Genomic DNA, 16,856 nt, shown 5'->3' with positions numbered 1-16,856 from the left:
TTTATCATTAAAATTTTTTTAATGTTTATTTAATTTTTGAAGGGGAGAGAGAGAGAGAGAGAGAGAGAGAGAGAGAGACAAAGTGTGAGCAGGGGAGGGGCAGAAAAGAGGGAGACACAGAATCCAAAGCAGGCGCCAAGCCACCAGCACAGAGCTGGACACGGGGCTCGAGCTCACGAACTGTAAGATCATGACCTGAGCCAAAGCCAGATGCCCATCTGACTGAGCCACCCAGGCGCCCCTACAACTAATATCTTAAAAGTGAAAGACCTGAATGTTTCTCCCTAACACTGGGAAAAAAGCAAGGATATCTGCACCTTATCAGCAATAAGGTAAGAAAAAGTATAGAAGGCACAGAGATTGGAAATGGAGAAATAAATATCTCTACTTATAACAAATATGATTGCCTACATAGGAAATCCCAAAAAATTGACAAAAAAGATACTAGAATAAGTGACTTTAGTAAGGTTGAAGGATATGAGGATGCAACTCTATTGTTTTTATATACTAGCAACAAACAATTGGAAATTGATATTTCTTAAAAGTGTACCATTTGTAATAGTACCGAAACCCATGAAATTCTTTGGTACAAATCTAAAATATGTCCAATGTTTAATATGCTCAAAACAAAATACTGATAAGAGAAATTAAAAACCTAAATAAAATGGAGAGATATGTCATGTTCATGTATGAGATTCAATATTGCTAAAATGTCAATTCTTTTTTTTTGTAATTCATTTGTTTTTTAATTTATATCCAAGTTAGTTAGCATATAGTGCAACAATGATTTCAGAAGTAGATTCCTTAATGCCCCTTACCCATTTAGCCCAACTTCCCTCCCAAACCCCTCGAGCAACCCTGTTCGTTCTCTATAATTAAGAGTCTCTTATGTTTTGTCTCCCTCCCTGTTTTTATATTATTTTTGCTTCCCTTCCCTTATGTTCATCGGCTTTGTATCTTAAACTCCTCATATGAGTGATATCGTATGTTTGTCTTTCTCTAATTTCGCTTAGCATAGTTTCATCCACATAGTTACAAATGGCAAGATTTCATTCTTTTTGATTGCTGAGTAATACTCCATTGTGTACATGTAGCACATCTTCTTTATCCATTCATCCATCGATGGACATCTGGGCTCTTTCCATACTTTGGCTATTGTCGATACCACTGCTATAAACATCAGGTGCATGTGCCCCTTCAAAACAGCACACCTGTACCCTTGGTTAAATACCTACTAGTGCAATTGCTGGGTTGCAGGGTAGTTCTATTTTTTTTTTAATTTTATTTTTTATTTTTTAAAAATTTACATCCAAATTAGTTAGCATATGGTACAACGATTTCAGGATTAGATTCCTTAGTGCCCCTTACCCATTTAGCCCATCCTCCCTCTCACAACCCCTCCAGTAACCCTCAGTTTGTTCTCCATATTTATGAGTCTCTTCTGTTTTGTCCCCGTCCCTGTTTTTATATTATTTTTGTTTCCCTTCCCTTATGTTCATCTGTTTTTTCTCTTAAAGTCCTCATATGAATGAAGTCATATGATTTTTGTCTTTCTCTGACTAATTTCATTTAGCATAATACCCTCCAGTTCAATCCATGTAGTTGCAAATGGCAAGATTTCGTTCTTTTTGATTGCCGAGTAATACTCCAGTGTGTGTGTGTGTGTGTGTGTGTGTGTGTGTGTGTGTGTGTGTGTGTGTGTGTATACACCACATCTTCTTCATCCATTCATCCATCGATGGACATTTGACCTCTTTCCATACTTTCGTTATTGTTGATAGTGCTGCTATAAACATGGGGGTGCATGTGTCCCTCTGAAACAGCACAACTGTATCCCATGGATAAATACCTAGTAGTGCAATTGCTGGGTCATAGGGTAGTTCTATTTTTAATTTTTTGAGGGACCCCCATACTACGTTCCAGAGTGGCTGCACCAGTTTACATTCCCACCAGCAGTGCAAAAGAGATCCTCTTTCTTTGCATCTTTGCCAACATCTGTTGTTGCCTGAGTTGTTAATGTTAGTCACTCTGACAGGTATGAGGTGGTATCTCAGTGTGGTTTTGATTTGTACTTCCCTGATGATGAGTGATGTTGAGCATTTTTTCAGGTGTCGGTTGGCCATTTGGATGTCTTCTTTGGAGAAGTGTCTATTCATGTCTTTTGCCCATTTCTTCACTGGATTATTTGTTTTTGAGGTGTTGAATTTGGTAAGTTCTCTATAGATTTTGGATACTAACCCTTTATCTGATAAGTCACTTGCAAATATCTTTTCCCATTCCATCAGTTGCCTTTTAGTTTTACTGATTGTTTCCTTCACTGTGCAGAAACTTTTACTTTGATGAAGCCCCAATAGTTCATTTTTGCTTTTGTTTCCCTGGCCTCCAGAGATCTGTTAAGTAAGAGGTTGCTGCAGCCAAGTTCAAAGAGGTTTTTGCCTGCTTTCTCCTCTAAGATTTTCATGGCTTCCTGTCTTATGTTCAGGTCTTTCAACCATTTTGAGTGTATTTTTGTGTATGGTATAAGAAAGTGGTCCAGGTTCATTTTTTGGCATGTCACTGTCCATTTTCCCAGTACCATTTTCTGAAGATATTCTTTCCTGCGTGGTCAAAGATTAGTCAGCTATATGTTTGTGGGTCCATTTCTAGGTTCTCTATTCTGTTCCACTGAGTGTCTGTTTTTGTGCCAGTATCATACTGTCTTGATGATTATAGCTTTGTAATACAGCTTGAAGTCCGGGATTGTGATGCCTCCAGCTTTGGTTTTCTTTTTCAAGATTTACTTTGGCCATTTGGGATCTTTTCTGGTTCCGTACACATTTTAGGATTGTTTTTTTCTACCTCTGAGAACAATGCTGGTGTTATTTTGATAGAGATTGCTCAATTCTCTTTAATCTCAATGAAAATTGTGTAGGTCTGGACTAGGGTCCACTCTCTGGTGGGGCTATGGGGCTAGAAAAAAATGCCCTAGAAGAAACACGAGAGAGAGTTCTTCAAGTTGAAATAAAAAGGGATTAGATAATAACTGAAATTCACATAAAGAAATAAATAGTACAGCTGCTACAATAAAGGTAGCAATATAGGTACACATAAAAGAGTGTTTTCTTGTTTTGGTTTTTAAATGTTTATTTATTTTGAGAGAGAAAGGGAGAGAGAGAATCCCAAGCAGACTCTGTGCTGTCAGTGCAGAGCCTGACACAGGGCTTGATCTCATGAACCGTGACATCATGACCTGGGCTGAAATCAAGTTAGGCGCTTAACCGACTGAGCCACCCAGACACCCCTAAAAGGTGTTTGTATACGTACTTTTTGTTTGTAACTTCCTTGGTTACCCATAATGCAAAAATATACAGTAAAAGAAAGAATTAGAGAATTAAAATAGTGCACCAGAAATATCTACTTAACACAGAAAAAGACAGTAATGGAGACAGGAACAAAAAGCATATAAGACATAAAAAATAAAGAGTAAAGTAGCAAATGTAAATCCTATCAGTAATTATGTTAAATATAAAAAGATTAAACACTCCACCAAAAAAAACAGAGATAGGCAGAATGCATCTTTTAAAAGATCCAACTGTATGCTATTTATAAGAGACACACTTTAGATTCAAAGACACAAATGGGTTGAAAGTAAAACAATGGAAAAAGGTATACCATGTAAACAATAACCTGAAAAGAGCTGAAGTAGCTATATTAACATCAGACAAAACTACATTAAGACAAAAAATGTGTGAGACAAAGAAGACTAGTATAATATAATGGTTTATAAGAAATATGTTTGAAAAAAATTTAAAAAATTAAAAAAAAGAAATATGTTTGGTCTTTCAGGTGACCAAAATACATTTCTCAGATATATGTGGTCTTCATCCACAGTTCCTGAAAACATTTCAGAGCCATAATGGTGAAATGGGTGTCCTGTTAATAAAGAAGGTAACTTTTTTTTTTTTAATTTTTTTTTTTTCAACGTTTATTTATTTTTGGGACAGAGAGAGACAGAGCATGAACGGGCGAGGGGCAGAGAGAGAGGGGGACACAGAATCGGAAACAGGCTCCAGGCTCTGAGCCATCAGCCCAGAGCCCGACGCGGGGCTCGAACTCACGGACCGCGAGATCGTGACCTGGCTGAAGTCGGACGCTTAACCGACTGCGCCACCCAGGCGCCCCAAGAAGGTAACTTTTGAACCCCACCCAAGGGTGGGGGCTGATTGCCAGGAGGACCAACCAAGTGATTAGGGGGTTGGACCTTTGAGTCCTAGCCCCTAACCTCCAGGGAGGAAAGAGGGCTGAAGATTGAATCATCCAATGGCCAACGACCTAGTCAATCATAACTGTGCAGTCAAGCCTCTATGAAACCCCCAAAGGACTGGGTTCCAAGAGCTCCTGAGTTGGTGAATACATGGAAATTGGAGAGAGTGGTATGCCTAGAGAGGGCATAGAAACTTGTTGTCCTTTTTCCATACCTCACCCTATGTATTTCTTCATCTGGCTGTTGATCTGTATCATTTATCATATCCTTTAATAAACTAGTAAGCACGTTTCCCTGAATACTGTAAGCCACTCTAGCAAATTAAAAGAATCTAAGGAGAAGGTTGTTGGAACCTCCAATCTATAGTCAATAGGTCCGAAGCACAAGAGGCTGGAGCTTGTGAGTGGCATCTGAAGTGGGAGGTCAGGGGTGGGAGAAGTCTTGTAGGACTGAACCCTTAATCTGTGAAATCTAATGCTATCTCTGGGTAGACACTGTAAGAATTGAGTTGAATTCTCAGACACCCTGCTGGTATCCAAAAACTGCTCAGTGTTGTGGGGTGGGGGGGCACCCCTGCTGTGTTAGAATTGGGTCTAAGAGCCTAAGAGAGATATTATATATTGAAAAAACGGTCAGTCCATCAAGATATAACATTTATAAATATATATGCCTCTAACAACAACAGAGTCCCAATACAAATGAAGCAAAAACTAATAGAAGTGAAGAGAGAAATAAATGATTCAACATAGCTGGCGACTTCAATATCCCACTTTCAATAATGAACAGAACAATTAGAAGATCATAGAGGAGACAGATGACTTTAACAACACTATAAAGCAACTGGACAGCTATAGAACACTCTTCCCAACAATAGCAGAATACTCAATTTTTGAGTATTTTTCTCAATTGCATATGCAACATTCTCCACAATGTACCATGTTAGGCCACAGGACAACTCTCAATAAATCTGAAAGGACTGGAATTATACAAAGTGTGTTCTCCAACCATAATGAATTAGAGATTAATAAAAGAAGGAAATTTGGGAAAGTCACATATATGGCAAAATTAAACAAAAAACTTGTAAATAACCAATTAGCCAAAAATAAAATCACAAAAGTAGTTAATACTTTGGGATGAATGAAAATGAAAACATGACAAAATGTACGGTATGCAGCTAAAGCAGTGCTTAAAGGGAAATTTATAGCTGTAGAAAACTATGTTAAAAAAGAAAAAAACCAACAACCTAAGCTGCTATCTTATTTTTTTTAATTTTTTTTTTTTAACGTTTATTTATTTTTGAGACAGAGAGAGACAGAGCATGAACGGGGGAGGGGCAGAGAGAGAGGGAGACACAGAATCGGAAACAGGCTCCAGGCTCTGAGCCATCAGCCCAGAGCCCGACGCGGGGTTCGAATTCACGGACCGCGAGATCATGACCTGAGCCGAAGTCGGACGCTTAACCGACTGAGCCACCCAGGCGCTCCCTAAGCTGCTATCTTAAAAAAACTAGAAAGAGCAAATTAAACCCAAGCAAGCAGAAGGAAGAAAATAATGAGGATTAAAGCAGAAACAAGAGAACAGAAAACTGAGAGACAGTCAGTAAAACCAAAAGTGGTTCTTTGAAAAGATGAACAAAATTGACAAACCTTAAACTATATTAACAAAAAAAAAAAAAAAAAGAAAGAAAGAAAGCAAAAAGGAGAGAGAAAGAAAGACCCAAATTACTAAAGTTAGGAATGAAAGAAGGAACATTATACTGAACTTAAAGAAATGAAGAAAAGGAGCTACTATGAACAATTGTATGCCAATATATTAGACAGCCTAGATGAAATGGTAAAATTCTTAGAAAGACCAAAACTATTGAAATTAACTAAAAAAATAAGTGGGAATTGTGAATAGATCTCTAACAAGAAATTGAATCAATAATAATAATTAAAAACAAAAAAAAAACAAAAAAATTCCCCACAAAGAAAAACCTAGAACCAGATGGCTTCTGGTGAATTCTATAAAACATTTAAAGATGAATTAGCACCAATGCCTCAAAAACTCTTCCCCAAAATAGAAGGGGTGGGAACACTTACCAAATCATTTTAAGAGACCAGTATTGCCTTGATACTAAACCCAAAGTCATCACAAGAAAACTAGAGAACAATATCCCTTATTTATAACAATTCAAAAATCCTCAACAAGCAAGCCAAATGAAACAACATAAAAGGACTATACATCATGAGCAAGTAAAATTCATCCCCCAAATGAAAACTTGGTTCAACATTTGAAATCAACCAATGTAATATACCATAGTAATAAAGGACAAAATCTACAAGATTATCTTGATAGACATAGAATATGCAATTGACAAAATTCAACATACTTTCATGATAAAAACTCTCCAAACCAGGAATAGAAGGAAATTTCCTCATCCTGATAAAGGGTGTTTAGAAAAAGCCCACAGCTAACATCATACTTCATGGTGACAGACTGAAAGCTTTCCCAAGATGAGGAACAAGACAAGGATGTCTGTCTGCTCTCACCATTTCTATTCAGTGTTGTATTGGAGATTCTATCCAAGGCAATTACACAAGGGGGAAAAAAAAGAAGAAAGAAAGAAAGAAAAGACAGGAAAATGTGAAAGGGAGAAATAAAACTATCTCTATTTGCAGATGACACATTCTTATATAGAAAAAATATATTGATTGCAATACTCCCTTAATTGAGATACAGATTCAATACAAACTCTATCAAAATTTCAGCTGCCCTTTTTTTGCAGAAAATTAAAAGCTGATCCTAAAACTCATATAGAAATATAAGTATCCAGAATTGTCACAATAATCTTAACAACAACAACAAAAAAAGGCTCTTGCATCTTGATTTCAAAACTTACTACAAAACTACAGTAATCAACACTGTGTGGTATGGGCATAAGGAAAGACATAGAAACCAGTGGAACAGAATTGAAAGTCCAGAAATAAATTCATCCATCTATGGTAAATTGGGTTTTGACTAAGGAGCCAACACTATTCAAGAGAAAGAACAGCTCTGCAACAAATAGTGCTGGGACAATTGGATATCCACAGATAAAACAATGAAGTTGAACCTCTACCTCAACCCATATATAAAATTAACTCAAAATGGATCAAAGACCTAAATGTAATATGAAAAACTGTAAAATTCTTAGAATAAAAAAATGTTAATCTTTGTGATCTTGGATTAGGCAACAGTTTCCCAGTTTCTTTGATTTTGTAACATCAAAGCACAGACAACCAAAAAAATAAATAAGTAAACTGAATGTCAAAAAATCTAAAAATTTAAAAACAGAACCCATAGTGGGTGCCTGAGTGGCTCAGTCAGTTGAACATCCAACTCTTGATTCTGGCTCAGGTTATGATCCCAGGGTCATGGGATTGGGCCCTGCATCAGGCTCCGGGCTGAGCATGGAGCCTGCTTAAGATTCTCTTTCTTTCCCTCCCTCCCTCCCTCTCTCTCTTTCTCTCTCTCTCTCTGTCCCTCTGCCCTTCTCCCCTGCTTGCGCTCTTTCTTAAAAAAATAAAAAATAAAAAACAGAACTCATAGAATGGGAGAAAAATATCTGCAAATCACGTATCTGATAAGGAGCTACCATCCAGAATGTATAAAGAACTCCTACAACTGAACAATTAAAAAACCCAGTTTACAATGGGCAACTGATCTAAATAGACATTTCTCCAAAGAAGATATACAAATGGCCAATAAGCACATAAAAAGAGGCTCAACATCTTTAGTTGTTAGTCATTAGGGAAATGCAAATCAAAACCACAACAAGGTACCACTTTCACAACTACTAGGATGGCTATTATTAAAAAACAAAAAAATAAAAAAGTTGGTAAGGATGTGGAGAAATTGGAATCTTTGTACATTGCTGGTGGGAATGTAAAATAGTTTGGCACTGTGGACAACAGTCTGGTGGTTCCTCAGAAACTTAAAACAAAATTACCATACGGCCCAGCAATTCCATTCCTTGGTATGTATCTCAAACAAATACATGCACAACACATATGTACATTTATAGCAGCACTAATCACAACAGCTCAAAGGTGCAAACAATGCAAATGTCTATCAACACATGAACAGATGAACAAAACAAATTGTGGTATGTGTATATATACATCATACACACACACTGTGAATATTACTCAGCTGTAAAAGGGAGTAAAAGGGTATGGATTACTGAAATGTACAAAAACATGAATTAACCTCAAAAATATTATGCTAAGAAGCCAGACACAAAAGATCACTTATCGTATGATTACATTTATATGAAATATCCAGATAGGCAGATCCATACAGACAGAATGCAGATTGGTCGCTGTCAGGGGGGAAGAAGAAAGAGGGAATTGGAAATGATTACTTACTGGGTATGGGGTTTCCTTCTGGGTGATGAAAATGTTTTGGAACTAGACAGAGGTGGTGGTTACATAACACTGCAAATATATATAAAGCTACTGAATTGTTCCCTTTAAAGTGTTTGATTTTTTATTATGTGAATTTCAGCTCAATTAAAACAAACACCGTGAGATACTTCATACCCACTTGGATGGGTATATTAATTTTTTAAAAAGCAGAAAATAACAAATGTAGGTGAAAATGTGAAGATACATGAATCTTCATACACTGCTGGTGAGATTGCAAAATGGTGCAGTCGCTTTGTAAAACACTTTGGTAGTTTCTCAAAATGATAGTTATCGTATGACCCAGTTTTATTCCTAAAGATATGCTTACACACATAAAAATTGTATGCAAATGTTCACTGCATTATTCTTCACAGCCAGAAATTGGGAACAACCAAATCTCTATCAACTGATGAATTGCTGAGTCAAGTTTGGTGCAGTCACACAATATAATATTATTCCATCATTAAAAGGAATGAAATATTGACATTTACTACTATTTCAAGGACATACCTTGAAAACATCATACCTAGTAAAGAGGCAAGACCCAAAAGGCCACATACTATTTTATGTTATTTATATGAAATGGGAGAATAAACACATTCATAGAGACAGAAAGTACAATAGTTGCCAGGGGTTGGGGGCAGGGCAGAAGGGAGAGTGAATGCTAATGGGTACCAGGTTTTGTTTTGGTGATAAAAAGGTTCTAGAATTAGATAGTGATGATGTATGCACAGACTTGTGCATATACTAAGAAATCGCTCAATTGTATATTTTAAGAAGGTGAATATATCATATACTAATTATCTCAATAATACAAAGGACTAGAACAATCAATCCATCTGAAAATAAAATGAACCTTAAACTATACCTTGTATGATATCCAAAAATTAACTAGAAATGGGTCATAGCCCTGATCTAAAACCCAAAACTATAAACGTCTAGAGAGCAAAAAAGAAAATCTTTGTGATCTTAGGTTAGGCAAAAACTTCTTAGATATGATCCAAAATTAAAAGTATGACACAAAAAATATGATCCAAAAATTTAAAAATTCATAAGTTGGATTTCATCAAAATGTAAAACTTCTGTTCTTTGAAAGAGCATGAAAAATAAGGCATAAAGTGGAAGAAAAATATGTAAAGCACATATAAGATTTGTACATATACAAAGAATAAGAATTTTTTTTTTAACGTTTATTTATTTTTGAGACAGAGAGAGACAGAGCATGAACGGGGCAGGGTCAGAGAGAGGGAGACACAGAATCTGAAACAGGCTCCAGGCTCTGAGCTGTAAGCACAGAGCCCGATGCGGGGCTCGAACTCACGAACCACGAGATCATGACCTGAGCCGAAGTCGGCCGCTTAACCGACTGCGCCACCCAGGCGCCCCAAGAATAAGAATTTTTTACATAAGAATCATACAAGACTGTTTTACAATCTCTAGAAAAAAACAACAGTAAGAAAATAATAAGAAAAACTGAATTAAAAGTGGTTAAAAGATTTGAAGAGACACTTCAAGTTGTGGGTGACAAGCAGAGGAAAAGATGCTCAATATTATTAATCACTAGAGAAATGCAAATTACAGCCACAATAATACACCCCCCTATGCCAGTCAGAATGGCTAAAACTAAAAGGACAAACAATACCAAGAGCTGGTGAGAATGCAGAGAAAATGATGGGAAGGCAAGATAGTACAGATTCTTTGGAAAACAGTCAAATGGTTTATTATTATGTCAAACATATATTTACCATAGGATCTAGAATTCCAAATTCTGTTAAGTAGCCAAGAGAAATAAAAAGACATGTTCATATTTGAATATTTATACAGGCTTTATTCGTAACTGCCAAAATTTACCATCTCAAATGTCCTTCAAATGGGTAAAGAAATTGTGGTATATCCATATAATGGAACACAAACAACTGATACATATGATAGCATGGATGAACTTCAGATACCTTATGCTAAATAAAAGAAGCCAGGCTTAAAATGCTGCATGTTGTATGATTCCATTTATGATATTCTGGGAAAGGCATAACCACAGGAACAGAAAAGCAGATCCATGGTTGTCAAGGGATGGAAGTGGAAGAAGAGGTTGATTACAAAGAGGCACGAGGGGCCTCCCTGAGGTGACAGAAGTGTTCTGTATTTTCATTGTGATGATAGTTATATAATTGTATGTGTTTGTCAAAACTCACAGAACTGTACACTAAAAAAAAGTGAATTTCACTATGCATATTATAACTTAATAGGTCTGACTTTAGAAAAACATAGCTTTACAATAAATACACATTTGAAAAATATCAAATTAGGAAAAAAAAAAAAAAAAAAAAAAAAGAAAGGGACCCTGTATAAGCATGATCACTTGGCCTAATATAATTTCTCTAATGAACAAATATCTTTTAGCCCCATGAACTTACATTTAGGTTATGCTCAGACAAATGAAATCAGACAAGCAAAATGATGCTGTTTTTGTTTTATTTTAATAAGAATTATATTGTGTCTCTGGCCATTCTATCTTTTTAGAACCCAGAAAAGAGTATCTCACAGATGAAGTGACAGGTGCTAATAGGTACTTAGGAAGCCCAATTGGCTTTAGGAAACAAAAAACCCAGCCCTGTCAGCAATTATCTCTTTGCCTCCCACAGGACCATTAGCTCACTCTTAAGGGACTTCCTGGCTAAAATACCCAGTAACACTAGGGCCAGAGGTGGTCATGACTCACTGCCAGATCTCAACAAGTGCTCCCTGGAAGCAGCCTTGTGCCACAGTGCCTGGAGTGCTGAGTCGCATCCAGCCCAGGGGCTTCTTTGTCCTTCCACATCTTGGTATTCAACAAAATAACCCATCTCCTCAGTAAGATAAGCTGATACAGGAGGCAGAGGTACAGAAGGAAATAAAATACGGTGAAATGTCAACAAATAAAATGTGGAGTACCTTGTTTTTAGCTAATTCCTTTTCCAAACTGCATTTTTCTTGAGCTATTTCTTTCTCTGTTTTATTAACCTGCCCAAGGAGGGGAAAAAAAGAAATGGGTCAATTTTAAAGCAGGTGACAGTCTCTACTATAGCAGACACACCCTGCATGTTAATTAATACCTACACTGCAGAGATAGAACATCCTCTCAGAAAAGGGGCCACTCAGGGAGTCTCTGAGGCAGAGCAGACTTCACAAATAGCCCTGAAATTAGAAAGACACGTCTGCATGTCAGACTCTGATGGTACCTTCCTAAATAGGAAGACAGGGCTGTTCCCCCTTAACCTCCATTGTCCACTCCTTCAGGGGAAATCAATTTTTTAAATCTGACCCCTTCACTAACATGAGGATGTGTGAACTATGAGTTGACATTCACTAACGCTGTATAAGGGCATGCTGTTTGGCACAGACTACTCCACATGCTAAAAAACATAGATCAGCTACCTAAAGATTTCTTTAATGGGCAACTCAGACAAACTGCATCTGAGTGGGCTCTATTTCTTTTCTTATCTTGCACTGAAAATAGTTTTAGAACAAGATCACCACCCCAACCAGGAGGTAATATAAATCTGCTTCTTCTACCTCTTCCTGAAGTCTTTCTTTCTCCTCTAGAAGGGACTTCTTCTCTTGCATCGATGCTTCCAATTCACCTCGCAATCTTGCAATAGTTGATTCCAGCAGCTCTTTCTGCAAGGCTGCCCTCTTCTCAGCATCCTGTGCTTTCTGGATACACTGATTATGCTCAAGGATTAAATGGTCCCTGTAGGAAGAGAACAAGGAGACATGAGCACTCAATGAGAGTTCTTTAATAGAGTCATTTCTTGGAGAGCATACTGCCTGACAGCAGTTACCAAAATGTTCTAACAGAACTAGTTCCTTGAGGGCAAAGTCTTTACCTTTGTGTCTGGCCCAAGAAATGCAGAATTAAATGTTCTCATTAAAGATAAGAAATACAAAGGCAAGAATAAAAGATACAGAAGAAGTTGTCTATAATTTACTTACAGATGTGCCTGGAGCTGGGTCTTCTGATTCTGAACACTCTGTAGCTCAGTAGTGATACTGGCATGGGCTGCATCCAGCAAGAAGTTTTGTTCTTGAAATGTCTGTGTCATCATTTTCTGCTCTATCTGAATTTTAAAAATAATATTAAAAGCTGAGATGCCAGAAAGTCATTTGATGGGGTATCATTCAATCATACTGAATTAACTTACAAAAGACAAATTTTTATATAAATAAAACCTTTTTAAAAAAGAACTTAATGCTCAGCTCTCTCTGTCGCCACTCTGACCTGACCACAGTTCTATCATTTTATGGCTCTACCAGCCAAGAGTGAAGATGCATTGTCTACCCAGCCTGCTGCAAAATCTGTAAAACTCAACATGAACATATTTTTAGATAAAAAATTCTATTAATATTTTGGTACTTTAAAATTTCAATATGAAAAATTTCAATTATTTTGAAAAGTAAAATATCAATGCAGATAAAGTGAAAAGATCTCTTCACCTATATCTCCCGCCACCCCAATGAAATAATCCCACTTTCCAGGGACAATCATGTTAATAATATGGTGTGAATTCTTTGGAAAATATTTAAAATTGCACCCAGATACCATGATAGCAAAAGTACTATATAGGAATACCTAGGAGATATTATGGGCTCAGTTCCAGACCATGACAATAAAGCAAATATTACAATAAAGCTAGTCAAATGATTTTGTTTCCCAATGCATACACAAGTTATGTTTACACCATACTGTAGTCTATTAAGTGTGCAGTAGCATTATGTCTTAAAAAACAATGTACATAATTTAAAAACACTTTATTGCTAAAAAATGTTAACCATCAACTGAGCTCTGTGTGAGGCTGAAATCCATTTTTCCAAATTCCTGTGAATGTTGATGCTTTGGCCTCTTTCCACAAATCACAAATGTTTTTAAAGGAATCTAGAATGGTGGATCCTTTCCAAAGGTTTTCAATTTCCTTTGCCCAGATCCATCAGAGTAATCACTATGGCAGCTATAGCCTTATGAAATAGATTTCTTAAATAATAAGACTTGAAAATTAAAATTATTGCTTGGTTCATGAATTGCAGAATAGATGCTGTGTAAGCAGGCATGAAAACATTGATCTCGTCCAACTCCATTGGAGTTCTTGGGTGACCAAGTGCATTGTCAGTGAGCAGTAATATTTTGAAAGGATTTTTTTTTCTGAGCCACAACAATGGGCTTAAAATATTCAGTAAATTGGAGCACCTGGGTGACTCAATTAGTTAAGTGTCTGACTCTTAATTTTGGCTCAATTTTGGCTCACAGATGTGAAATTAAGCCCCATGCCCTTGGGCTCTGTGCTGGGCATTGGAGCCTGCTTAAGATTCTCTTTCTCTCTCTTTTCCTGTCCTGCTCACACACATGCACACTCTAAAACATAAATAAATAAAATAAATAAAATAAAAATAAAAATATTCAGTAATCATGTTGTAATCAGATGTCATCCAGGCTTTCTTGTTCCATCTGTAGAACACAGGCAGAGTCGATTTAGCAAAATTCTTAACGGTCCTAGGATTTTTCGGAATGGTCAACAAACACTGGCTTCAACTTAGAGTCACTCGTTGCATTAGCCCCAAACAAGAGTCAGCTTGGCTCTTTCTCTTCAACAAGGTGGCTGAGCAACAAATGCAGAGATGCAGATTTTTGTGAAGACCCTGACTCTCACTCTGACCCTTTAGAATGGGTCCAGAGACATCATTTGGAATGTCAATGTCAAAATCCAAGACAAGGAGAGCATCCCCTGTAACCAGCAGTGTCTGATTTTTGCAGACCAACAGCTAGAGGATGGCTGCACTCTCTGACACTATAATATTCAGAAAGAGTTCACCCTGCACTTGGTGCTTTGTCTGTAGGCTACAGCATTGAGCCTTCTTTCCCTCTTCTAGCTCGTTCAGAAATACAACTGTGACAAAATTATCTGCTTTAAGGGTTATGCTCACCTGCACCCCTGAGCAGTCAACTGCTGCAAGAAATGCGGCCACACCAACAACCTGTGACCCAAGGGGAAGGTCAAATAAGACCCCTCCCTTAGCTCTTCCTTTGCCTGCAGGGCAGACTCCTGCCTGAGTCCTATGGCCCTGGAGCTTCCATAAAGTTTCCTTTACACTGACTGGGGGAAAAAAGGGGAGTCAGGCTGTGTTTTGAAGCCAGGCATTGACTTCTCCTTTCTAGCTACGGAAGTCCTACATGGCATCTTCCAATGGCATGTTTTGTCTACGTTGAAAATCTGTCATTTAGTGTGGCCACATTCATTAATCATCTTCTAGATCTCATAGAGAACTTGCTGCAGCTTCTATGTTAGCACTTGCTTCCACTTTCATGTTATGGAGATGGCTTCTTGCCTTAAATCTCATGAACCAACTTCTCTTAGCTTCCAACTTTTCTTCTGCAGCCTCCCCACCTCTCTCAGCCTTCATAGAATTGAAGAGAGTTACTAGTGCCTTGCTCTGGATTAGGCTTTGGTTTAAGGAAGTGTTGTAAATGGTTTGATCTTCTATCCAGACCACTAAAACTTTGTCCATACCAGCAATAAGGCTGTTTCACTTTCTTTTTTAATTTTTATTTTTTTTAATTTTATTTAAATCTAAGTCAGTTAACATATAGTGTAAAAATGGTTTCAGGAATAGAATTTAGTAATTCACCATTTACATATAATACCCAGTGCTCATCCCAACAAGTGCCCTCCTTAATGTCCACTACCCATTTAGCCCATACGCCCACTCAACAGCCCTCCAGAGACCCTCAGTTTGTTCTCTGTATTTAAGAGTCTCTTACGGTTTGCCTTCTTCTCTGTTTTTACCACTTTCTATCATTCATGTGTTCACTGTAGTACTTTTAATTTCCTTCAAGAACTTTTCCTTTGCATTCACAAGTTGGCTAAATGTTTGGTACCCAGAGGCCTACCTTTTGGCCTTTCTTGGCTTCTGACATGGCTTTCTCACTAAGCTTAATCATTTCTAGCTTTTGAATTATAGTGAGAGATGTACAACTCTTCCTTTCACATGAACACTTAAGAGACCATTGTAGGATTATTAACTGGCCTAATTTCAATATTGTTGATCTCAGGAAATAGGAGGTCTGAGAAGAGGGAGAGATATGGGGGAATAGCTGATCAAAGAAGCCAGAACACACACAACATTTATAAAGTTTCCCATTTTATAGCGGCATGGTTTGTGCTGTCCCAAAAGAATTACAATACATCAAAGATCAAATTATCACAGATCACCAGAACAAAAATAATGAAAAAGTCTGAAATGCTGTGAGATATTCCAAAATATGACACAGAGCACAAAATACGGCACAATATGAGAAAATTGCTACTGAAAAATGGCACTGACAGACTTGCTAGATGCAGGATTACCACAAACCTTCAATTTGTAAAAAATGTGCTTACTTGAGAAGCACAATGAATATATATCTGTAACTGTTTTGCAGAATTTATTTTCTCTGGCTCATCATGTTGGACTTATCAAAACATAACATTTTTACACATATCCCCTCTACCTACAATATACAAAACTTTTGCAAGTATAGTACATATTAATAATTACTTTTGTAAACATATTTTAAAACACTTTTATCTTAACAATATTTGACTGCAAAGCAAACCTTCACACTTTGGAAAATAAAATGTGTAACATTCCAAAGTTTAAAAATGCTTATGACAGTGTTACTTGCATATGTCACATTAATTATTCTACTAAATTGTTAGTCCACAAAAGTAGAGATTTTTGTCTTGTTCACCACTATAATCCCATCTAGACCTAGCATCATACCTGCACTGAATAAACACTAAGTGCTTGTTGAATTAATGACAAATATTTATTGAGTATCTTTCTGTGCAGTGGTTAGCACTCTGGGAAACAGCAAAGATATAGAAGACAATGTCCTTGGTTCTAGGAAGCTCACAAAGTTATACAGGAAATGAGCCATACATATAAACTGCTCTAGAATGCACAGAGAGGCAACATAATGTAACAATTAAAAACACTGACTCTGGAGTGAGACCTGGGTTTCAATCCAGCTCTACCCCTTACTAGCTAGGTGACTTCTGTCAAGTTGTACATTTCTCTAAACCTCATTTTCCTTATTTATAAAATGAAGATAATATTCCTTTACATAATGGCTGCTAGAATCAAAGGACATAATATATGTAAAATCCTTAGCACAA

The 16,856-nt window shown here is 37.0% G+C and overlaps 1 protein-coding gene and 1 pseudogene across 1 annotated transcript in view; one reads left to right on the top strand and one right to left on the bottom strand.

Annotated features, from left to right (window-relative positions):
* Window positions 1–16,856, bottom strand: part of CCDC150 (coiled-coil domain containing 150) — a 102,900-nt gene that overhangs the window by 55,053 nt on the left and 30,991 nt on the right. Inside the window, exons 11-13 of the mRNA XM_030325317.1 lie at window positions 12,643–12,767; window positions 12,223–12,400; window positions 11,602–11,670 (exon numbers count right to left, since the gene is read on the bottom strand). Of these exons, the coding sequence (XP_030181177.1) occupies window positions 11,602–11,670; window positions 12,223–12,400; window positions 12,643–12,767 (372 nt within the window). The remainder of the gene's footprint in view (window positions 1–11,601; window positions 11,671–12,222; window positions 12,401–12,642; window positions 12,768–16,856) is intronic.
* Window positions 14,038–14,703, top strand: LOC115520718 (annotated as a pseudogene).

Source organism: Lynx canadensis, chromosome C1 (assembly GCF_007474595.2).
Source record: "Lynx canadensis isolate LIC74 chromosome C1, mLynCan4.pri.v2, whole genome shotgun sequence".
Lineage (NCBI taxonomy): Eukaryota > Metazoa > Chordata > Mammalia > Carnivora > Felidae > Lynx > Lynx canadensis.
This window is presented reverse-complemented; position numbering and strand designations above follow the sequence as displayed.